The sequence below is a fragment of the Miniopterus schreibersii genome (genome assembly GCF_964146895.1).
Source record: "Miniopterus schreibersii genome assembly, chromosome: 11".
In the NCBI taxonomy this organism is placed as follows: domain Eukaryota; kingdom Metazoa; phylum Chordata; class Mammalia; order Chiroptera; family Miniopteridae; genus Miniopterus; species Miniopterus schreibersii.
Window position 1 is genome coordinate 8289903 of NC_138111.1, and position 24948 is coordinate 8314850.

The window sequence follows — 24948 nt, forward strand, 5'->3', positions numbered from 1 at the left end:
GAAAGAAGAGGAGCACACACCTCCTCCTCAGCCTGCGAATGCGTTATTCCAAGGATAGACTTGGAGAAGGCAGGAGAGGCCGTGGCCGGAGACGCTGCTCTGCAGGTAGGCTGGGAACAGGTGGAGACATGCCTGTTCCGGGCGCACCCAAGGGCTTCCGAGCAGGGTGTTACATGACCAGACCTGCGCTTCAGGAAGAGTACGTTGGCAGCCAGAGGATGGGCAGTGTCGCCCCCCAGCCTGCCTTCAGGGTGGAGTCGGAGTACAGTTGGTTCATTTTCCCCTCGTTCAACACCCGCAGAGAGTTCTCATCTCCTAAACCTGAAGAGATTAGTCATGTAAAATATGACCAGACACCCTTCTTTATATGGAAACGTATTAAAATGGGTTAGGAGGGTTGGATTAAACCTACAAGCCTTGATGGTGTCACTGGGAACAGCTCTAGAAAGCTTGCTGGACCGGCTCCTGGTCATGACATGTACCTGATTTAAAGAGCAGGGTCTGGAGGGAAAAGGGGTGGGGGGAGTAGCAGCCCTGGATTTTAATACACAGCTCTCACAACTGTGAAACATCAGCAGAATATCCAATTTAAAGCTGTTCATGTTACACTAACCTCTGGGATTCTTTAACTGGGCCTTGGCACGTCACTCTTTCGCCACGTAAATGTCCTTCTGTCAGCAAAGGCCAGTTAACAGCTTCCAAAAGAAGCAAGGCCCTCGTGGGAACAGGCTTCCCAGAAACCAGAGAAACAAGACAGAGAGAAGCATGTGTTGTTGGCTTTTGTCACTTCCTAGCCGTATCTCCCAAGGTGTTGGTTTTCCCTTCTTTCATGGTACTGAATTTTGTAACGATTTTATTCCATTATATCTTTGTTTCTGAAAATGTAATTATATCAAATATTGATTGTATGGTGTGTCTAGCTCTTAAGAAAAAAAGGAATATGGGACAAGGGCATGTCAAAAGGATAGGGGAGGAAGGATTAGTCAGTTAACAGTGCTGGGGCAATTGATTAACTATGTGGAAAAAATAAATTCTCACCTCAGTCCTTAAACCTGAAGTCATTCCAGATGGATTAAAATTAAATGCTGGGGAAAGACATGGGGGCCTTTCTTAGTATAAAAGCAGTGGAAACCGTCATGAAGGAAAATGTTTGTCTATGTAATTATTTCAACCTTCTCTTTACCCCAAAAATTCAAAGAAAATAAGGATGGATTATTTTTTCCAGAACATTGCAAAGGATTAGTGTCCTTTGCATATCCACTGTTTGCTGGTAAATCAATTTTTTAAAATACTAATATTCATTAGAAAAAGTGGCCTAAGAATAGGAAACAGACCATTTACCTAAAAAATATAGTCAAGAAACTTATCACAGGATGTTCAGCCTCAGTCATGACCAGAGGAATAAAAATAAAAACGGAGAGATACAGTTTTAAAGCTGCCTTGGCTGCAGTCCTTAGTGCTGGTGAGGTGGAAGGGGACACTTAGTACACGGCTGGGCGCGTGTAAAGAGCCTCCATCCTTCACCGGTTATATGAGTGCATTTATTATGTTTATATTGTTATATTTATTAAGTGCCTTAAAATATTTATAACTTTTGTCTCTGAATTCTACATCTAGGAACCAGACATAAAAATTATTGAGCTGATCTGATTATGTAACTTAATGGTAGAAGAGTGGTTAAATATAGTATGGGAAATTTATTGAGTGGCATTAAAAGATATGTTTTCTAAGAATATTTAAAGATATGGGGAAAATGCCAGCAAATAATGTTAACTTGAAGAAAAAAGAGCATACTTGCAAAAAAAAGAGCAAATGAACACTGTAGTTACAATAATCCTAATTTTATTAGAAAAGGAAATATAAGTGCATGTGTATGTAATACCCCAAAATGTTAAATTGTTTTCAGATGGTGAAGACTTTTGTTTTCTTTTATCCCTTTTTTCATTTTCTAAATTTTCTACTGTCATTGTGCATTAGCTTCATAATCGGGGGAAAAATAGATTGTTTTTTGAAAAGCAGGCTCTTATTAAATTTGAATTAGGATGATTGAGTTCATTTATTTTAAATACTTTGAGAAGTATGTATTTAATTTTACTGCTGCCTCCAATAGGACAGTGTCTCTTCACTTTGACTGTTAGCTCTGAGCCTCTGATTTGCTTCTCTTGCAGTTAACTGCCTGCATCCACGGCTCTGCCGCCATGCTCTACCCCATGTTCTGGCAGCACGTGTACATCCCGGTCCTGCCGCCGCACCTGCTGGACTACTGCTGGTAAGGCTGCCGCTTGCCCCACCTCTGCTTCCTTCTCCAGGAACTGGCAGGAATGTTAGGTCTGTAACTTGCAATGCAGTTGGTGGCTCTAAATGAAAAATATTAACTTCAAATAGGACATGTGTTTTAGACCATATGACTGCATGGCCCTTCTGTTTCCAAACAGCTTTCCTAGAGGTTATGGCATTCTTAAGAGTTCAAGTGAATAGATAATACTTTTCCCATTTCTCAGTTTGGGGAAACCAAAGCACCAAGTAGTCATGTGATTTTTTTGATTTTTTTTTTCCCAAAGACAAATTGGAAACTGATGACAGGAACCATGGAGATCCCCAAGGTCTTCACATTTCAGCCATGCCCTGGCGCATTCTATAAGACTTGCTCTCAGCTGTGGTTTGGGAGCATACTCCAGACTTCAAAACCCTTTGCAGTTCTTCGGTGGGCATTTCACTGTTCGGTGAACTGTATTTCAGTGGAAGGCAGGCAGGCGTTAGAGTCAGCTCTACCACTTTGTCTCCTCATCTGCAAAATGTTGTTGTTCTGTACTTAATTATATAAAGATGAGATGACACAACAGATGGAAGGACACCATGAAGACAAGCAGGCTCATGATGGGTGCTCAGGAGCCTTGTCACCATCACTCTGTCTTCAATACATCACTGAAAAATGTATATATACATCACCAAAGAAACTGATTCAGGTCCATTTTCCTTCTGAACAGTTTCTTTCTCCAGTGTGACGTAGTTGAAGACATTGTCTCCAGACAGCTCACGTCAGCAAAAGTTGATAAGGGAGCACTGCGCATATGTAGGAAAAGGTCCTGCCTTCCAGATACTGACAACTCAGGAGAAGGGGGCCCATTAGAGGGGTTGCCATTGGTTCAAAATGATTGCGTCTGGGTCAGTCATAATTTTTCCTGGGTTCTCTACCATTTTGCAAACCTTCCGCTAAAAGGTTCACCAAGGTAGCCACACCATCCCAGGAGCTTAAAGGTATTCCACGGTACTCCTGATTTGAACGTTGGGCTCCCCCTCATCCCAAGAAGCCACTGGGCAACAAAGATGTATGTAGCTCAGGGCTGTCAAGTGAGACTCGCAACCGTCTCCGGTGCCTGCACTAAATGATTTGGCTCATCTCTCCACTCTGCATCTCTCTTATCAAGGTGCCTCTTTTTGTCCATGCCTGTCTCCCACCTCTTACGAGATTAAGGGGCTGTTTCTCTGTTTAGACTTGCTGCTGCTCCTGAGCTTCTGAACCAGCTATGGGTTATTCCACTGCATGTATCTCAAAAGAAAGGCCCATGTTTGCTATCCAGTAGTGTTGCTGTTGTTTGAATGCAAGATTGAGGGGCTGGGCAGAGGCAGACACAGAGGAATTAGGCCAGGGGAGTGCGGGGGAGAAAGGACGAAATACACACCCAAGGAACGGAGGACAGGTAGTGAGAAAACTAGATAGAAAAGGTAAAAAGGGGGCATGTGTCTCCTAAAACAGACTCACACGGGGGCACCCAGTCCTCTTGCTGCCCTCCCCCCCCTGTATACAACACTCTCACAGGCACATAGCCTTACACAGACCCATGGCCCCCATACTCCCTTACATACGCAGGGGGACTCGTAACTCCTGCACACTCACGCAGACGTGTGCTTTAAGGGGATCCTCAGGGTCCCCTCTGGAAGAGACTCACCTATGTGTCTCCATGCTGTGCTTTAGATAGGAACGCCAAGGGGTTTCTGTATGCAGGGATTGGTAATAATACAACTTTAGCTTTCTGTTATTGGGAAAGTTTTGGCTGCTAAATTGTTAGCTAGTTTAAACCCAGCAGCGTTCATTCCCAGAACTGTGGAGAGTGTGGGAAAAATGCTCTGTCAGTAACATTAGTGATCACAGTAGCTGCCAGTGTTGAGTCTCGCCTATGCGCCAGTCACTGGACCATCTCCTTTGCATCTGTGACCCCTTTTAGTTCTTCCAGAAACCCTATAAGGCAGGTATTACTGACTCCATTTCACAGACCGATAAACAAAGGACACAAGAGATTTAGTAACTTGCCCCAATGTAGGTAATGTGTATTGTATGATTCCATTTTTATGAAAACAAAATTGTGTGTGTGTATATAACACAATAATTAAATATGTGTACACACACACACACACACACACACACACACGGGCAGAAATCTAGAAGGAAATACACCAAAATGTTAACAGTGATTCGTGATGGGGAAGAGGGAGAGGAATTCTGTATCTGTATGATTTATATTTTATTTTTGATAATTTTAGGTATTTTAATGAAGAAAGTGTAATTTTTATAAAATGAAAAGTTTTACTTAAAGAAAAATCAGTGTTTTATTCTAGCCCATTTTTTTCCAGCTGCCATCTCAGATCCCAGCCCTCCTTTCTTCTTTGCTTAGGGGATTTGTTAGCTGTTTGACTCTTTCCTATGAAGCTGATCTGAGATCCCCTTTTCAACACCCCATCTAAGTCTAGCACCATCCAGAACTGTGTCACCAGCCTGCCCGAGCACAATGATCCTGCCAATTCTAACTTAGAAAGGAAGGCTTGTCAAGGAAGCTGCTAAGCCCTGTTACCCCAAACTTCCACTCCAGAAAATCAAAGTTAAGTCTTGTATGTTTCTGAGCCTGAGTGAGCTTTGTGATTAGGTTCCATCTTGGAAGTTTCTGTTTGTGTGATAGCGTTTTTTTCCTGGTCTCTTGTTTTCATGAAAGAACTTTTTGACACTTGACCAAAGGATGGTTATAGGCCGTTGGGGATTGGTATCTGCAGATTAACGGCAAGGCGTAAGAATGATGCAATAAAAGGCCCCAAGAGGAAAAGCAGATCCTCAATTCAAGGCTTGATGATCACCTCCAACCTACTACCACTGCTTTGGTCAGAAACTGCAAATGTCATGAAATTTGAGTCAACGCTAATAACTTGACTCTATTGTGCTCGGTGACTTTCACCACGTTGAGTTTAATCCTTGGTGGTAAGAGCCAGCAGGGATAACTAGCATTTTAAGTAAAGTGCTAGGAGCCTGAAACATGTAAATTTGAAGGAGGTTTGTTCCTCTGCAGATGATTTAAATGTTAAGTATGTTCCCCATGCAGGGGATACACGAAATGGAATCTGAAAACTATTATCTCCTGTAGAAATGAACTCTCAATTTACTCACTGCACAGGAAGGGCAGATTCTAGTCATTTTCACTGCCAGCAGGTGCCCTTTCTGTGCATAATAGACTTCGCAAGTGTAATTAACACATGAAGACCACTGCTGCCAGTTTTTCTTCAGGTTCGTGCTGCTCAGAGTTTTCAGGACAACAGTGTAGTGTGGGCTGTAAGAGCTTTTTACAGTGCACTTGAAGATGAGGTGTTCATTGACTTTGGGACAAAGACATTCAATGGGGCTGAGCCCAGACCCTGCTGTGGGTATGACAGGTCATGGTCCTTGAGCTCGGAGACCCCAAGAGCTGTCATGCAGCCTTTGGTAGAACAGAAGCCAGTGGAACAAAGCTCTGGGATGCATTGAGTAAATAGAAAGTCTGATGCTGAAAACCCCGCAATTATGTGGAAGACTCTAATTGCACATTCACAAATACAACAAGCAATTATCTGAGTTAACTTTAATTAGAGCTATAATCACGGATTTTAATTATCTGAATAAGTTGGTTTAGCACAAATGGTCTGCCCTAAATATTTCCCAACTTAATTTTTTCAAGTCCCTTCCCATTTTTGAAGAGGGTGGTAGAGAAAGCACCTGGGCTTTGAATCCAGACAGACCTGGGTTCACATCTCAGTCTCATCTTCTATTAGCTGTGTAACCATTAAAAAAAATCTAGTTTACCCCTCTGATCTGCAGTTTCTTTTCTGTAAAATGGGTTTAATTTACCTACTTCAAAGACAGCTTTAGGAATTAGAGATACTGGTCATCAAGGGGCACACAGGAGCCATTTAGTGAATGGTGATTGCTCTTATCATGGTTACTATAAACGTGGGACATGGATTTTGGTTTCCAGAGGGTTTAACTCACACCAAACATTTTTCTTGCTTTCGTAGTCTATGAGCTCAGGGAAAAAGTTTATAATTCATCTTCTCTTTTTACCCCTCAGATTGTTTTTATTTTGATTTTTTTTTATTTAACTTGAGTTATTGTATGGTTGTTTTCATTTGCAGCTGTGGCATAAGAATGAAAAGAAAAGAAACAAAAGCAGATGGCAGAGAAAACGAAAGGAGTAAGACATTTCCAGCCCTTATGAATATTTAAACACATGTGCTGCTAGTTCCTTTCTACTTTAGATCTGTGCCATTCTCTTAACTTTGAAAGTGAAAATGAGAACCTTCCCTACCTTAGCTGATGGCAGTCCTGCCCTTGGCCAGTGTTGGCAGAGCCTTCCTATTCCTGGGACAAAGGGATTCACTTGCTTATGAGAATCAGCATTCCCTCTCATTAAAATAATCACCATCTATTGATTCCAGTGTGTGTGTGTCAAGCTCTTTATAAACATTATTGCCAATCTTCAAAATTAAGGTGTAAGGCAAGTATTATTAGCTCCATTGTATAGATTCAGAAGTTCACACTCAGAGAGGTTTAGTGACATGCCCACTATCACACAGCTAAGAAATAGTGGAGCCTGCACTTGCAATCCAAGGCCACCTGGTGTTAAAGCTTTTCTGACTAACGTTCCCATGTGTTAGAGAAGACGCTGTACCCATCACCAAGATTTTGTGAAAAAATTCTCGTAGGCCTCTTGATGACTTGCTAATTGTAAACTTATGTTATCATTGATTAATTATTCATTCATTCAGCAAATATTTATAGAGCATTTACTATGTACCAGGCACTGTGCTAATTAAATGTTGCTAATAAAAGGTCCCGGTAGAAGCCATATGGTATTTCGTGTGTAAATTCCTTTTTCTGCCTTATTTATTCAGAAGCAGTCCTCAATAAGGACCACGAGTCAGTTCCCAAATTGAGTTGTTTATTTGGGTTATTTTGGACACTTGTTAACACACCTTTGTGATAAAATATTTCCACATCAGATCAGGAAAAGTTCTTACATTCCCGTGGAGAACAGCCAGGTCAGGAGCCGAGTTAGTAGCTAACGCCTGATGCTTGCTGAGGACATGGTTGAACCAATTAAGGTTTGGATTTAGCATCTGTCTTTGTAAAATGCATTGCATTTCCTGACATTTATTTCCGGGTGACTCTGGACACTATTCTTCCACTCAGAGTGGGCATACTTCAGTTCTCTGTGAGAGACACTGATGCTAGGTTCTTTATCTGTAATGCGTGTAGAGTTCTGAACCAACCCCCATGCTCCATCCTGTATTCCATCTAGGGTTTTAGCAAACAGTCTGAAATATGCCTGATCTCAGGGTGCACCGTCCACATGGGTGATGGGGCATCAGTCTGGACACAGCTGTGAAGTGACATCTGGATGATCAGAGCTGGCTCCACTTCAGTCTTTATCTTCTTTGATGCCATGAAATTTTGCATAGGGAATAAGTTGATGCTAAATTAGAGGGATTGTTGATATTCTTGGTGGCAGAAATGAAAATCAATGAAGTGTGGTGTGGTGGAAACAAAACTTGGCTTTGGCTCTGGCTTCCCCATTTATTAGCTTTGAGGTCACTGAGCCTCTCTGAGCCTACTTTCTCCTCTGTCAAGCATGAACAGTAATTACTACTGGTGCTCCATAAATAGTAGGTACTAATTTTGTTGTTAATGACTATATATGTATTTATAGTCACTATGTAGTACTGTATATGTGTGTGCATGTATGTATGTGTGACCCAGCAAAGTCCAGTTGAAATTCATAACACCAAGGTAGGATGGAAGTGGATTAGGTAGAAAGGAGTGGCTGACAGCCTCTTATCTATGCCAAACACTGGGTTACGTAGGTTTTGTTAAAGATTGAATTCCAACAAGTAAACAAAAAATTGTGTGTCATTTCCATTTTGCATCAGGTACTTATGAGTGCCTATTGTGTGTCCCTGGCATTGGGCTAGCAAGGTAGGAGCTCATAGATGGTTCTGGATTTGAGAAAACACTTCCCAGAAGAGCACAGGTATCCAGGCAGGAAAAGGAGAACAGAGATTTTTTTTTTAAGCCAAGAAGCAGCAAGGGATTAAGACAGGTCCAGTGCTCGGGGATGGAAGCATTGCAACAAGGAGCCCATCCAAGAGAGGCAGGAGAGGAGAGGGGCCCCGAGTTCAGTTTCAGACAGAAGGAAAATGGGTGTGGTGGGCCTGACAGGAAGTGCACAGTGTGTGCTGGCTGGACAAGGGGAAATTACAGTTCTCTAGGTAAATTCCTTAGTGAGATTTGACTGAATTTAATGCTGAGGATGGAGCAGAAAGGCTGAGTAGCAGAAGAGTTCAGGCTTGGAAGTCGAAGTTCTGGGTCCAAATACCGGCTCTGGTCCTTCTGAGAATATGTCTTTGGGTGATCACATCATCTCTCTGAGCCTCAGTTTCCTCATCCACAAGACTACAGCACAGTTCTCCTCAGAGAGCCTGGCAGCCAATGGACAGCTAAAAGGAAGCTGTTAGATGATGACGGCCACTTAGCCCTATATTGTAACGCCCCTTTACTTCCTCCAGTCAGGCTCCAAGCTGAAAATGCCCAGAGCCTTTGCAGGAAGCTCTGGAGAGCTTCCAAATGAACTGTCTTCCTGGTGGAAAAATAGGAGAGACGGGAGAATAGGCTCCTTGCATCTTCTGTGCTATAGATTCTGTAGGAATCTCTATCTATATCATAAGTTCTATAGGAAAACTGTCTTCAAGTTCTCCATTTGATTTTTAAATGGAAATGTAATTCATAGACCAAAGAGTTCACTCTTTTAAAAGTGTACAATGCTGTAGTTTTTAGTATATTCACAAGGTTGTACACCATCACCAATATCCAGTACCAGATCCATTAGATTTTTAATACATTCTTTGTTGTTGTTAGTAAGGTAATTCATCCTTAATATTTTTTTAAAAACACAGCTTTTTAACCTTCCAAAAGTATATAGAGCAAAAAGCAAATGTTCTATGAAACCAAGTAGACTATGTAGATGGTTGGCATCAGGCCCTTCACCTGGTCCCTCTGAGGTGCCCCTGACAGCACAGATGCTAGTACAGCTGACGGCTCTCCTCTGGCTCAGCAGTGATATCCTCGCAGTGGTGCTGAAACTGTCAGGGTGTCCCTTTACCATGGGAATGACCCTTCCCCGGTTGGGGAAGGTGGTTGTCACCCGCCAACTCTGACTGCAGCCTGTCCACCCCATGGCCATCCACCTCCTCTACTGCTGCATCTGCACATCTGGACCTGCCCTGACGGTCCCTCCCTCCAGAACCCCTCCCGCTGCCTGATGTGGGCCTGGGCAGCAGCCTGCCTCTCCGGCCCAGTTTCTGACTAGCCTCCATGGGACAGAGCTGGCTCCATCTCTGCTTATGTGACCAGCCTAGGCCTGGTTTTCCATTTCTTGGGACATATTCTATATGTAATTCCATCTCTTCCCTGCCCCGGAGCCAGTCGTGAACCCAGCACTTACAAAACTCTGAAACTTCTGAGGCATAGTGTTGTGGTCTCAGCAACAGAGACATTCTAGATGTGTTCCCAGTTACCATCAGAGCAGGATCCACAGCCCATGTCATGCCCTCATCACAGAGCTGCAGCAGTGCAGGGCTTTTGAGATGTGGCCCTGCCTCTCTGAGTTTGGGCACAAGGGACAATACATGAAGCACAAGCGCAGGCCTAGGCTTGGAGTCATCTCTCAGCTGTGGGTTTGTCTTCCCCTTAAACATCATATAGATGGAGAGGCTAAGAAGGAAATTGGATGCTGTGCATCTTGGCGTGTGACATGTCTTAGTCCTGGAACACAGAGAAAGTCCTTTCCTCTTATTACCAGTTGCATTTTCAGCTTTTACATTTTTGTTTGTTTTGTTACTTTCTCTTGATTTTTCTATAGATCTCTTTCTCTTTTTCTCTCCTCATTTCTTTTGTGCCCCATTTATCCCTGCATTTCTATGAGGGTCGCATGGGCTGCTGGTGGCTGACAACCCGAGACTTCCTTTAGCAGCTGGCTCTAGCTGTTATGGTTCTCATTGAACTCTCTGGGGCAATCGAGAGCCCTGTCTCCTGACCTTTCTTCTGTGATTAACTTCTCCTGCTCCAGTGGTCTTAGCCATGGAGCCCTTCCTGATGTTTTCCGAGTCTGTCTCCTTCCGGTAGACCAAAGAGGCACAGAAGGGCGGGCTGCTCCAGGCTTTGATGTTGACCTTACAGGTTTTCTTCCAGGCATTATCTTTGTAACTCAAGTGTTCATTTGGTTGAGTTCAGTGGCTTGGAGCTCCAGAAGGCATCTCTCCCAGCCCCCAGAGCTACTATTCCACGAAGCCACAGGGCCACACTCAGAAGGGCATTGTCCTCTCTCTCCCCCCTCCACCCTTCAGCTCCAGTGATATACTCGTGTCTCAGATTCGCAGACCATCTCCAGTGCCTACTGCACACACGCCAAGCTCCTCTACTGTGGTGAGCCCTGTGGTTTGGCTGCCAAAATTGCAGGTGGAAACTAGGCGGTCTCTGCCTCCTCTCCCAAACTGGAATTGCTCCTGTCCTCTCAGGGACCCTCATCCTCTGCTGTTGATCATAAATCAGGGAGGGCCGGTTGAAAAAGAGGCAGAATGTTGAATACCTTTTCCCCCAAGAAAACCTTGATTAGCTCATGGCATTCACACCCCTTCTACTTTTCAAGCAGTATTTTCTGTCCTCACCAGCTGTGACCTTTGTCAAGTCACTTAACCTCTTTAAGCCACAGGTTCCTCTCTGAATTATGGAGATGAGGCTTTCAGGATGGCTGCAAGGATGAAATGAGGTGTCACAGCACCTGTAAGTGTCCCTGCAGCAGCCACACACACACACAGGAATCTGTGTGCTTAATGTCTGCCATTAACCGTAAAATAGGATCCAGCACTCTTTTTCTCTTCTCTGTCCTCAGCCCCCGTGGTACTTGATCCATAGTAATATTTGTTGACTAGTTGACCAGCATATAGAAAACACTGAGAACATTATAAATCATTGTAAGATGGTAATTTTCTCCCTCCCTCCCATTGCTTTTTATTTTATTATTTTTATTTTTTAATCCTCATCTTAGGATATTTTTCCACTGCTTTTCAGAGAGAGTGGAAGAGAGAGAGAGTAGGAGAGAGAGAGCGAGAAACACCGATGTGAGAGAGACACATCCCCTGGTTGCCTCCCGCACTCACTCTGACCAGGGCTGGGGGTCGAGCCTGCAACGGAGGCACGTGCCCTTGGCCAGAAGGCAACCTGGGACCCTTCAGCCTGCAGGCCAACGATCTAACCACTGAGCCAGACCGGCTAGGGCTCCCCATTGCTTTTTAAAAGTTCAAGCACCCGAGTGACATTTTTCTCTGTGGACACTGTGAATCACGTTACGATCCTCTTTCCCTGTTTGGCTTGGCAGCTGGAGTCCTCAGAGGCAGATTTGTGGGCATCCCAGCAGGTGTGCAGAGCCCCGCAGCACACAGTTGAGGTGCCAGCCTCACCCCAGCTTGCATTTTCTTCTTTGCCCCGGTCTCCTTTCCTACTTTTGCTTCTGTATTGAACATATTCATGTAAACTGCCTTCAATCCTGTTTAGAACAAAAAAGAGCATCAGTTAATTCACTGAAGCTAGTAAGGCAAATGCACTTTTCTTCTGGCCATGAAGTGCCACTTGCTATTTTATTTTTCAGGTATAAATATCAAATGACCACTCTTTTTCTTAAGTGTGACATAATGGTAAGAGAAGTTCATACTTAACAGAATAACCTAAGAGACTTTGAAGTAGAAGTATCTGGGCTGGAGTCACCTTCAGCTGTGACCTCGCGCAAGTTTCCGAGAATCCCCTTTTCAGTCTGGGAAGTGGAGGGTACAGATTGGATAGTTTAGGATTAAATGAGGCGAAGTAGCTGAAGCCCCCTCCCAGCCCTTGGTGGCTGGCGAGCGCTCAGCACGCAGCCGCCCCGCTGTCCTCGGGCTTCCTGCTCTGCACATGGGACCGCTGCAGACTCAGGAAACAGGAAACAGTCCGCTTCTCCTGTGAGTGACAATCTAGAATAATCACACAACTTTGACATGACTTACGCCAAATGGACAGCCTGGACGAAAGCCTGTAAAAAGAGGCGTTAGCAACCACAGGGGCGCTCTGAGCCTGGGGCTTGAGGGGCAGCACAGGTTCAGCAGGACTTTCGGGGAGAGGGGACCGAGGCCCACGAAGAGCCCGAGGCAGGTTTGGAACAAGAGGTGCCCGCGGTGAGGGGGGTGTTCAGACAGAGTGTGGAGGGGCCAGGGACAGGCACAGCTGCTGGCTGGCCCTCAAGCAGGTTCGAGAAAACCTCCTGACCTACTTCCACTCCTTCGTGGCCGGGTAGTTGCTGGTCTGGGAAACAGTAGGCTTTATCTTAGCAAAACGGACTTGGGCTCTAGTCTCAGTTTTGCTGCTGACTAGCTGCGTGGCCTGAATGAGTTGTTTGGCTTCCCTGCCTTCATTGCCTCGTCTGTACATCGGTGGTAGTGACAGTACCCACCTCACACTGCCGTCGCGAGGGTCCAGTGAGAAGATGCCCGTCTCGCCGTAGCCCAGTGCCGGCAAAGGCTGTGAATGATGGCTGCCCTCGCCGGCTCCCTGTGCAGCCGGCCGTTACTTTAGCCTCTGGACCATCCCTCTGGTCGCTCTCAGCAAGACCAAAGCTGTGGGTCTTTGGCTTCTCCAGCGCGATGAGCTGTGTGGTCTTTGTTCCTGTTCTTTCTCCTGTTCCTTTACCCTTGAACCTAACAACGCCAGGCTCGTCATTCCAGAACAGAGTTTAAAATGCTAGCACAGCTGTGTTCACACTGTTGTTTCTTTTCAAAAAGAAAGGGAGGGAGGGAGGAAGGAAGGAAGGCTCAAACAAGTAAGACTTGTTTCAGAGTTTTCCTTTCCTTGAAAAATGGCGAGCTGAGGAAAGACTTGTGGGATTCCCTTTGCCCATCGGGGTACTTGGTTAAGGTGGTGTGCCTCAGAAGTGAGATGGGTACTGTGAGGTGTAAATTGTAATGCTAACTATGCATTTATATGGGATAAAAGGAAAGAAAAACTGGATCTTCCAAACCCCTGGGCAGCTCTAAACTGGCTCCTTTCTGAGGTAGAAGAGGTGTCGCTCACCTGGGGGTCGGCCCTCCTACCTCTACCCAATGTTCCCCTCCTCTCCTTGTCTTAGAAGCTGTATTTTATGTATTTGAGCAGCCAGCGTGTGGGGTTTTTTTTATTTCACCTGACTCTTTTCCAATTAGTTGCTGCTCACCTCAAGGGAACATAATTAAGAGGGCTCGAGTTATCTGGGGAAAGGAATTAAACAAATTGTGAAAGTGCACTAATAATGAACAGGGACCACAGGGCCATTAATAAGCCTGCAGCATCCATATTCATGCCTGGTCAGTGCGAGGAATGAGCTCATGCTGTGGGCCTTACCTGGAAGAGAAGCGGAGTGCGTCCCAGGCCCAGCGTTCGGAAGAGTTCTGGCCGCATGGCCCCCGTGGCTGCCAGCACTCCCTTCTTCCTTTGGCTGGAGTACTGAGTATGCCCCATAGGGCACCACGGGCACAGCATGTGCTTTCAGTTCCACGGCCCTGAGTTTGAATATGGCTCTATTTGCTAGCTGTGTGACCTTGGGCAAGTTACTTTACCTTTCTGAGCCTGTCTCCCATTCTGAAAATGTGGAAGATAGCAATAATTCCCAGAGAACGAAGGCCCAGTGCAGATATACCCTGCTCTGTTCCTCAGAGGTGTACAGTGATATCGCACAGTCGCTGTTAGCCACAGGGCGGTTGTGACACAGGTATCATGGCCTGCCTATGCGTGGACTTGGTCATAGCTGTTAATATTATCACCACTTTAGTTTAGTGATGTCTTTTGTTGGTTCTGCACATGTTGTGTCTAATTGCTGTTTAAAATGTCCTTTCAATCAGATTCTGCATTGAAATATAAAATTGCTGTGAACGCTGAAAGGTACCAGAGCAGAGAACATGGTGTGTGTGTGTGTTTGTTTTTTGCTATTAGTGAAACAGATATTTGCATTCATATTTTCTTGAAAAACAACAAACAAGTTCTTTCTGGGACCTAATAAAGGAAGGTAGTTTCTAGTAGATGAAGTTTTATTATGTTTTGTTCTGAGATACCCTGGGAAAAACAGACATTGATGACTCCGAATCAGAAAGTGATTCACGTGAGTCGGATCTGAGTGTGAAGGGCTTTTTGAGGACTAGCTTAACCAGTTCATTTTGCTGTAGTTTCCTTTCAGCGTATGCCCAAGAGTGATGAGTGCTTTTTAAAATTTGTCATTCTACATGATAAGAAAGTAATAAATCATAGTTTACTTGGTAGTTTTTGCCTTCTTGGTAGTACATAAAATCAAGAGTAAAAGCCTGGCCTAAGTGCCTCAATTGGTGGAACATCTCCTGGGCACCGAAAGGTTGCTGGTTTGACACCCGGTCAGGGCCCATACCAGGTTTGATCCCAGGTCAGGGAGCGTACAGAAGGCAACCAGTCGATGTCTCTCTCTCACATAGATGTTTCTCTTCTCTCTTTCTCTGTCCCCCTCCCTCCCTTTGTCTCTCTAAGCATGTCCTCAAGTGAGAATTTAAAAAAAAGAATAACCCTACTGAGCTCAGTAAGTAGACAGGTGACAGGAGAGTGTGCTTGGAGTGAGGAGCCCATGTGTAGGGAGGACGCAGGTCTAGCACCCCACATTCATCATGGAGTCTTGACCAACCTCACCAAGGCTTGCCAGGTATCCATCAGAACAGGGGCAGGAACAGGAAACCATTCTTTAGATGATAAGAGGATGGGTCCAGAGTTGCCATCCATGCCAGGTACTCAAAGAGAACCCATTTAGATGTGATGACAGTCACTTACTGAGCCCGCCATGTGCTGCTCCTGTGCTAGGCACTTTATAGGTTTCTCTAATCCCTGCCGCAGTCCTGAAAGATTTCCACTGGGCAAGTACCACTGTTCTAGAAAACTCTCTGCCAAGATACAACAAAAGATGTAACAAACAGCCCTGCCCTTTGACTTAGTAATTCCATGTTTGAGAATTTGTGCACATGAAGTTGTTTGTTTTCATTAAATGTAACTTATAGTGAAAAGGTGGAAGTGACTTAATGTCTAATTCTAGGAACAGTGTTCAGTAAATTATGGTATATCCATCCTTTGTGGACTGTTACACAGTTTTTAAAATAATAATCACAAATATTATAGTAAAATATGGGAAATGTTAATGTAGCCAAGGAGAAAACAATAAAATACAGGCACTCTGTAATTTCAGAGATATAAAAATGTTTGTTTGGGGTAGGCCAGTATTGGAGGAGAATAGTACAATAATGAAAGTGGTTGTGTTAAGATGACGTGATCATGGGTCAGTGATTTTTCCCCCTCAGAAAAATTTCCCTTTACAATAAAAAGCCATAGGAAAGTTTCCAAAGAAAATGAGTCAGCAGCAGCAATGACTACTGAGGTATAATGAGAATAGAAATTGTTTTCAGAACACACCTGGAATTACTTAGTTACATTGAGATGTTAAGGAGATTCTAGGTTTTTTTGTGTGTGTGTTTTTCCTTCTTCCCACTTGGAATTTGTAATCAGTAAATATGCAGAGCAAAAAATGCAGTAGATTCAGGGAAGCATTTGAGGCTTTGTAAGCAAATGATGACAGTGTAAAAGGTATGTGTCTAAATTTGCATTCATACGAAACATGGAGCTGCTGTGATTTCAGAATAAATGTTTTAAATATTTTCTAAATACAGAGCTGTTGCAGCCCTAACAATACTTGGCTAAGAAATTACATTTCTATGGCAGGCCATGGTAACTCATTGGAAAATTCTTGGGCTATAAAAAAGGCCCACTTAACAGTACTGAAGAGTGAGTCCCACTTTGTCCCTTCCTGCATCTGCAGTCGTTTGTCAGGCTCCTCTTCCTCTCTCAGGATGTCATTGATTTTTATTGCAGGACAAAGGGCATGGCATGAAAACCAACATATTTGAAATTCTAGAAAATATTTTTTTCAGGTAAGAGCCTCTGTTTGTGCTGAATTATACAGAGGCTTTTGCTGTCGGTATTTATTTTCCCCTCTTTCTCACAGTTGTCGGGATGTCTTTTTCTGTGCATTAATTCATTGATTGCAATTCCAGTTCTGAAGTGCTAAGTAAAAGTCGGGGTCATTGGTCAATTGCATGATTGAAAGTAGGAGCTGGCAAAGTTGATAAGATTTGGTTAAACATTGTGGATTTGATTTTTCCTCCCTCCTATGTGTCAGGCTGTGCTTCTGGACACATTAGTAAGTGGCCATTTTCTTGGAATTCTGCACTCTTCCTGCTTCCTTTCATTACATTAGGCGAGGTTCCACTAGATGAGACATTTGTAGTCCTAAGACTTCCTGCCAGGGTTCAGACTTTGTATTTTTGACATTGAAGCTGTCGTTTTCCTGAAGCTACTTAATTAGAAACACATTCATTTCAGTGTACACTGCAAAAAACTTGGACAGCAGAGCCAGGCACACTGGGAAGTTTGAGCATTTGTGTAGCTGGCAGCTAAACTAATGGTTTACAGTTTAAGGGGGAAAATATCGTAGGGCATTTCCTTGCCCCTAGAAGCGAAGAGAAGCTGAATGCGCACAGCAGACACCTATTTTTAAAGGAGAGAAGGGAGAAAAAAGACAACTCCACTTTCACCGCAGTCGTGTGTATAATTCTTTCTCTGGCTATTGTCAAATACAAAAGTCTTCCGGAAGAATAGTTCCCAAACTGTGCTGCTAATATTCAAGTCTGTTTTACAGGCTCCCCACATATATTACTGCTGAGATCTTAGGAAGGGGGACATTTTATATTCCGGGGAATGATTTTTGCTTGAAGAATTTTATTTGTCAAATGGTAATGAGGGAATTGTGCCCTTTCTTATTTTTAAATGTTTGAGCAATTTTAAAATGCACAACTGATGTTTTAAAACCTTCATTGCCTATCCATCGCTTTCAGGATAAAAGCCTAAACTCCTTAGTATTAAATTGGAAGCAGACCTATTGTTTCTCTTATCACTCCTTGTTTCCCCAACCCTCTCCAAAAAAGCCATCCCCTACGTCTGCTCCCACTCCCCCAGCTGCCCCCAGAGGAAAGGTATCTGGCCAGGTATCGCTCCTTGGCTCATAAAATACCCTTTGCACCTTTCACGGGATGTATCACATGCTGGAGAGACATATAGGAAAGTTGCCGATTGCTCCCTTCCTTCCTGTTTCTTGACCTCCATCACCTACCCCCAAGATAAAGGTCATGTAGGAGGGGGGCTTGGGAGTTTTAGGTTTGATATCACAGAGTCTGTATGGCACAGAGGAAGAAACTTTGAAGTCAAATTCTAGGTTTGCCATTTACTTTGTTCTATGTCGTTAGATAAGTGATTTAAGCTCTCTGGGCCTGTCTCCTCCTCTAAAATGGGGATCATACCTACCTTGTATAGTCGTTCTGTGGATTAGGAAGATGAATTGGAACTTCCTCATGTAATGCTCAGCACATTTATCATTGGTAAGTAATGTCGTAAATGATAGTGTGTGTGTGTGTGTGTGTGTGTGTGTGTGTGTACACACAGGCACACAGAATCCTGAAACCAAAGGAAGTCAATCCATAATACCCAGCTTTCAAACTTTTGGAGTTGGGTTCTCACCTCCTGCTCAGTCTCCAACCTAGAAACCCACTGCCCTGTGAATGAAGTCGTTTGAAGGGGCCTTTTGAATTGTAGTGTCATCGATGGCATGTGTGCAGCTGGGGAGAAGATGCTTGCTGGTAGCTCTCCATGTGCTGTGCTGAATCAGAGTGGACAGTTAGATCACATGGCAGAAGGAAACAACAAATAAAAAAATCTTTCTCCAACCTTGTTAATTGCTTTTCCTGTTGTAATTGTGGCAATAATAGTTCCCATTTAAACCAGGAACTCTACCAATCACTTGATGTATATTTATTTTCTCATTCTGATAGAAACCTCTACGAGTTTGCTTCCAAGATCCCATTTTAAAGATGAGGCAACTGAGGCCATGCAGTTGCCTGGCTGCTATTTAGGGACTAACGCGAGAGTCGGTTCTTCCCACCACCTGTGCAGCTTCTAGTGCCACCCATATTTTGAAATTCTTCTAAAGTTTCTAGACTTGGGAACAAAATGTCATATTAGGGTTTTTGTTGTGAAAGGAAATGTAACTGTGCATACGTTTATTAAAACAGTTTTTCTCCAAATAGTGAACCATCTGTAATTTTGTGTCGGAAGCAACAGACATTAAAGCAGCTGTGTGTCTCTGTTTCTCTTCACAGTGCTCCCATGCCCTACCTCATAGGAATCCATTTAAGTTTAATGGAGGTAAGTTGGTGCCTTCCCACCCCACCCCCTGTCTCCCTACTTGCTGTTTTGTTTTGCTATGTGGCAGTGGAAAAGATGTGTGTGGATTCACAGCTCCCCACGTGGGAGCGTGTGGAAGCAGCACCTGTGCCCGGTGCCCTCCCAGGTGCACGCAGCCGAGCGTTGCCCTTAAGCCTTTCCACTGGCCCTGGTTTCCAGTGTTTCTCCTCTCTGCGTGGGGATCGTCAGTTTTCATGGGTGAGGGAGTGAAGTTCGAAGAGACAGGAGGAAAAAAGTCCTCAAAGATTTGAACGAGGGAAGGGAAATTATTTGCTTTTCAAAATGATGTTTAGTCTAAATCACTACAACAATGTAACATTTTTTATTGTAGAAAATGTGGTGTAAAAAGTATAAAGAGGAAAATTAAAATTATCTACAATACCATTATTCTAAATTCAACCAGTTAGCATTTTACTATTCTTCCTCCTAGTCTTTATGAGTATTTTGTATAAATGTATATAATTGATATGTGTTTTATATATAATTTTATGTTTTTATATGCCACGTAATATTATGGCATGGGGATTTCTACACCTTTTTCTTTACTCTCAGTAAGAATAAATTTAACTTTGCTACCTGTCATTCTGCTGTTTGGCTGTATCACAACTTAACCATTTTCCTGTTATTGTAGGACACTTGGGTTGTTTATCGTTTCTCACAATATAAGTAGCATTTCAGTGAACATCTTTATGCATAAGGTTTTATCTGCATTCTGACTTAGTTCCTCAGCGTAGAGCCCCTAATGTAGAAACGCTTGGTAAAGCTATGACTGATGACAGATTGCTTTCTGCATGGCTGTACCAATTAGATAGCAGTTCTTTTCAAGGACTTATCTGTGCTTTTGTGAGTGCTATTGGTGTGCAGATATGAACCCTACACACTTCTCCCTCCTTGGAGAGAGCTTAAATTTGTACTAGAGCAAAATGGGGTGGGAGGTGGGGGGCTTGCCTGTTTTGCACAGGAGCTCAGCTCTCAGAGGGAAAATCTGAAGCCATACCCGTCTGTGATGATGCTTTGCATGTCTTAAAGGAAGTGCTACTTCTCTTCTTCTGGTCCCTGCATTTCACGTCGACGAGGACCACCTGCTTCTTCGCTAACTGTTGCACACTGTGCTATTGTGCTTACGAAAATGAAACAAGTTGGTTATCGAAAAACCTGTTTGTTTGACATTGAGAATCTTGATCAAAATAGACCACAGAAATCTGCTCAAATTTCTAATTTGACAGGACGGCCATGTGGCTCCTACATTCTGTTAACAGTTCCTCCTTGTCATCACCCAGCCCTGAGCACATACAGCACACAGTTTATGGACTATCTTGGGTGGCGTATTTAGATCAGATTGAAGAGATTTCTTGGGTATTTTACCTTTGTTTGTCAAGTTTGGGGGTGTATTCAAAGCTCCTGTGTGAAAATTTTAGATTGAACACTTCCTAATAGGCCTTTGGTGCCAATTGTTACAGAGTCTGAACACTAATCTAAATACCATTTGGTCTGTTGGAGTGCACAGCTCCTTGCTGCCCCTCCTCCTGCCCACCAGACTGTGCCAGCAAGGCTGTTGCGGATCCCTCTCATTCCCTTACCTTCAGCGTAGTCCGGGTTCCTAGACCTGACCTGTTTTGCTTCTCTACGTGCCCTCTGGTCATCTCGTCAAGGCTTTTTGTTTCAGCTACCAAGGTGATGTCAGCCACTCTCAGCTGTGATTCTGACAGTAGCATGTCTCTCTCTCAACACAGGTCCAAGCGTTTCAAGTACCAGTTGAACTTCACCTAGGTTTACTACAGATGTCTCAGACTCAGAGCTCCACAAGCACACACGCACACCCTGTGAATGGTGCCACTGCATGCAGTCACCAAAGTGGGGCGCGCTGAGCAGGGTTGATTGCTCCTCTGCCTTGCTCTTTCTAAATAGTCACCAAATCTAAGTGTCTCTCGCCCTGTTCCTTCCTCACTGCCTCCATTGGCATTTTTCTTTGCTTTTCTTGGATTCTTGCAAAGCTTATTCATTTATCTGCTAAGTAAAATGAAGGCCTCTTGTGTTCCAGACATTTCGCGAGGTCCTGGAGGTATGAAGGCGAATATAAAATCCAGTCATAGTCCCAGCGTTTGTGGGTTGGCTTCTACTGGCTCACTCTACCTTTAGTGGCCTGCCCTCCAGTCTCCCTCTGCTTGCCCCCGAGTCCTGCTCAGTCTCTGCTGCTGTCAGCCTTCTGTCTCCTCACTGTCCCTTGATAGCCAGTGTGCTCACTGATCCCTAGCCATCCTCACATTCCCATACCTCTGCTTGGCCAGGCCCTGCCCTTCGCCAGCTCTTCCAAGTCCTCCCATTTGTCATTGTCTTTCACTTACTGTCCCTCTTGCTCTGTTTGCGTCCCCATTTCTCTCTTTTCACCATCCCTTGAAGCATGAGTTCTTTGGGAACAAGGACTATGCTTCATTTACTGTGGTGTCCTCAGCACCTGGCCAGGCACCGAGCAGGTGCTTTAGGAAAAGGGTTGAGTGAGTGCCTGGGAAACTGAATTCGGAGCACATTTAGAGCCCTCCACAGCATCACTGTTTTCAGAGAACCCAGCACCATCATTTTTCTTAAAGATGGACAGAGTGCATTGTTTTACTTTTATATGATTGTAAGTAACTTAAAACAAGGCCTGCCCTAGCCAGTTTTGCTTAGGGGTTAGAGCGTCGGCCTTGGACGGAAGGTTCTGGGTTCGATCCCAGCCAAGGGCACGTACATTGGTTGCAGGCTCCATCCCTGCCCCCAGGTCAGGGTGAGTACAGGAGGCCACCAATTGATGTGTCTCTCTCCCCTCTCACACTGATGTCTCTCCCTCTCCCTCTCCCTCATTCCCCCCATCCCCCCGAAAAGCAAAGGAAAAAATGTCCTTGGGTGTGAGGATCAAAACCAAAACAAGGCCTTTTGTTAATAAAACATTTCGGTGCAAAATATGAGTAAATTTTTAAGCTAAAACTTGTGACAGAGTTTTGCACTTAGGTGAGTGGGTGCAAGTCTGCTCTGCTCAGCCTTCGAAAGGCCTTAAGGTGAGAAGATTCGGGAAGCACCGGCCAAGACAAATCTTAGTCTTAGCCGTATCCATTAGCTAGAGCAGGGAGGAGCTTGCATGCTGAGCTCCTGTGTGGTCAGCACTGAAAGAAGAATAGCAGTCGGCCCACTTGAAGCCAGCTGGGCACTCTCAACAAAACAGCATTTCCAGGGCGTGCCGGGCAGCCGTGAGCTATCAGTCTTGGAATTTAGCCCTGATCTCCTCCTGGGGATTTAACTCAGACTTGGAGCCCTCTAGTCATGCTTTTGATTGGGTTTATGTGGTTCTGTTACACCCTTCAGACGAGAGAGGTGCTTCCCGTGAGATGTCTTCCAGGAACTATGGGCTGTAATCCTGGGGCAGGAGCTCGCACCTGGGGCCAAAGGCGAGCTCTTGAAGGAAGGAGCTCGGGAAGCCCATCTCTTCCCCATGTTAGTTTCTCACTGGCAATTCAGCAAAAGGCTTATTTTTGACTGTCTTGTTATTTTTTCTTGAAAGCTATAGGCACCTTATTATGCCTTTGCATATGTGCCAGAATTTTTTAAACTTCAAATGAATGTGGCAGATGTTCATAAAAGTTTAGAAAAAGCTACCATAGGAAGACTTTTTAACCATTTTTATGACACTCAAATTTGTTGCACAAAAAGAAATATAAGTTATAACCTAGTGTTCTCAATTGGGAAAAGGTTATTTTGGGGAAAGACCTAATTCTAGTCTTCATGCTCTTACAGGATGCCCTTGCCCTTTGTTAAATGGTAACCTAGTCACCTTAAAGAGTCTGCCTTCCTTCTAGAGAAACATGTATATAGCTCCTCCTCATTCTTACCCCCTTCTGCCTCTTTATATCGCTCTCAGTTAAGCAAACGTTAATTCGAGTCTAGTGGTAAGTTAGCGGGATAGCCAAGGGAATTGGCATAGACCTAGCTTCTTCTTGGAGAGCGTGCATGTTAGCTGGCAGCTAGGAAATACCAAGACGTGGCCAGATTACACAGTGACTGTTTCCTTTTATTCTCTGACCCCGGTTTAGTTCAGGAATATTGCTGTAGCCCCTCTTCTGAGCCATGTCTGGGAGCAGGTGCCAGGTCACGTCTGGCAGCAGGTGCTTCTTTTTGATAAATGAAGACCTTCCTTTCTAAGCCTCACAAACAATGCTTGGTGTACAGCCTCCACGTGACATCAGCGTATTTTATATTGTTCATGGTGGCACAGTGGTCAGGAAGGAGGATGGAGAGATGGTAACAATGACATGGTTCCAGACAGAGGCTCAGGTTAGCCTGGAAAGGAAGATCCACCCAGGCCCGAGGGGCAGCAGGCGGGCTTGGGATTCTGGCTCCCCTCCTTCCTGCTTGTGTGACCTGAGGTGCTAATTCACTCCGAGCTTCCTTTTTACTGCAAAGCAAGGGCAATGGCTATACCTCCTGTATGGGGTTGTCGGAGGATACAGGGAGATGATGGTTATAGGGTGCCTAGCACAGTGCCTGGCACCTAAAGAATCCAACAAAGACCAACAGCCAACAGTTTTTATTTTGTCAGTGGCCTTAAAGCCGTTTACGTTAAGTTGGTGGCTTTAAAATAGTGTTTCAGGGACACTATTTTAGGTTCCAAGGATCATCATTCTCATTCTCATTTTCTAGGGAAACAGAGTTTCAACAAAATTGTTGCGTGTGTGTGTGTGTGTGTGTGTCCGTTCTCCCCTGGTCTGCAGTGCTGGAGGCATTGTACCAGGGATGGGAGCGGCACGCCTGTGGAATTTGATAAATGCACTAACAGCCCCCTACTTGAACTCTGCCAGCTGTAGTCACTCAAGGCATGGTATGTTGTCTCTGTATCTTGGTTTCTCCATCGGTACCAGCGGGCAGTACCCAGCTCTTAGCCTGTGGTGAGGATTCCGTAAATGAGTCCTGTACACGTCCGGCACAGCCCAGCGTCTGGCCCGCGGTAGACGTGCAGCAGGCGTCCCCTTCCCCGGTAACGTTTGAGAGCCTCCTGCGTCCCAGCCACGGCCTCGTACTAGGAAACTGTCTAGAACAGTGACTGCAGCCTAAGCCTGCCTTCACAGAGCTTTGTCTAGAGCAGATGCAGACAAGTGGAAGAATTGCAGTGAGTTTGGGATGCCGTAGGCTCTGGTAGGGGAGACACCGTGCCTGGCCTTGAGGGCTGTGCTGCTCAGAGGGAGGGAATGCCTAAGCCTAATAGATAAATAAGAATTCAGCCAGAACAGGTAGCAGCATCGACAAGGACTTAAAGTGTGGCCTGTGGGATCTCAGGAAGTATGAGTGGTTCGATGTCAGATAGGAACATAAGGCTGAGGCAAGCAGGCAAGGGCCAGCCATCCAGGGCCTTGTAAGCCGTGTTAAAGAGTCTGAACTTTATAGGGCAACAGAGAGCCATTGAAGAGTGTAAATAGGGGAGGGACATGGTCAGGCCTTCTCCTTCTGGGCCATTAGAAACCCAGTCCTTCCATATAAAATGCTTGGAAACTGCTTAACCATGTTAATAAAGTAAATTGATATTTGTAAAGATCAAGGTAATTCTTAAGTAAATTACACACCACGACCATGTATATAAAATTCAGATGTGTTAGCGTCCCAAACCCAAGCTTCCAAATGGTTCCCTTGCTACCAAGCCGTGGCAGGAGTGTTTGTAGTGATGGCTTTCTTCGAGGTTTTTAAGTACCACTTTTACTAGATTCTGACTTTTCCTTTCTGTTTCCAAGTGCTTTTTATGAATTAGATATTCTTTCCAAGCCCAGTTTGAGGATATAAATTTAGGTTATATACTAAGTGATAGTTCCAGGCAGTAGGAGCAGGGGGGTGAGACCCAGGTATCACATGCGCAGGCGCTCACTACCTCTTCCCTCCAGTGCAATTTCAGGAGGCCAAGCTCACAGCAGTCCTCTCCCTTTCTCGCCATCCTGAACCTGGGAAGGCTTAGCTGGGGCCCCTAAAAGCTGATTTTGCAGATGCACCAAGTGCCTGGAACAGCACTGAGCCACCGCTCTGGGGACAGCGCCCAGGTGCCCAGTCGAAGTTCCTCTTGGTCTCTAGGACCTATACCCTCCGCCTGCACCCCCACCCCTGCACAGAAGGTGGAGGGAGGTGTTTGTTTTCAAACAGTTTGGTGGTGAGTGAAGAGGAGCACTTCGTGTCGCCATTGTACCACTTTGCTTGCAGGGCTCCAAGGTAGACGGTAGTAAGAT

The 24948-nt window shown here is 44.6% G+C and overlaps 1 protein-coding gene across 7 annotated transcripts in view; it reads left to right on the forward strand.

Moving 5' to 3' along the window:
- Positions 1-24948, forward strand: part of DENND1A (DENN domain containing 1A) — a 405631-nt gene that overhangs the window by 220892 nt on the left and 159791 nt on the right. For all 7 annotated transcript variants that reach the window (XM_081150732.1, XM_081150734.1, XM_081150736.1 and 4 more), the window contains 2 exons: positions 2169-2269; positions 18628-18673. In XM_081150732.1, the coding sequence (XP_081006858.1) occupies positions 2169-2269; positions 18628-18673 (147 nt within the window). The remainder of the gene's footprint in view (positions 1-2168; positions 2270-18627; positions 18674-24948) is intronic.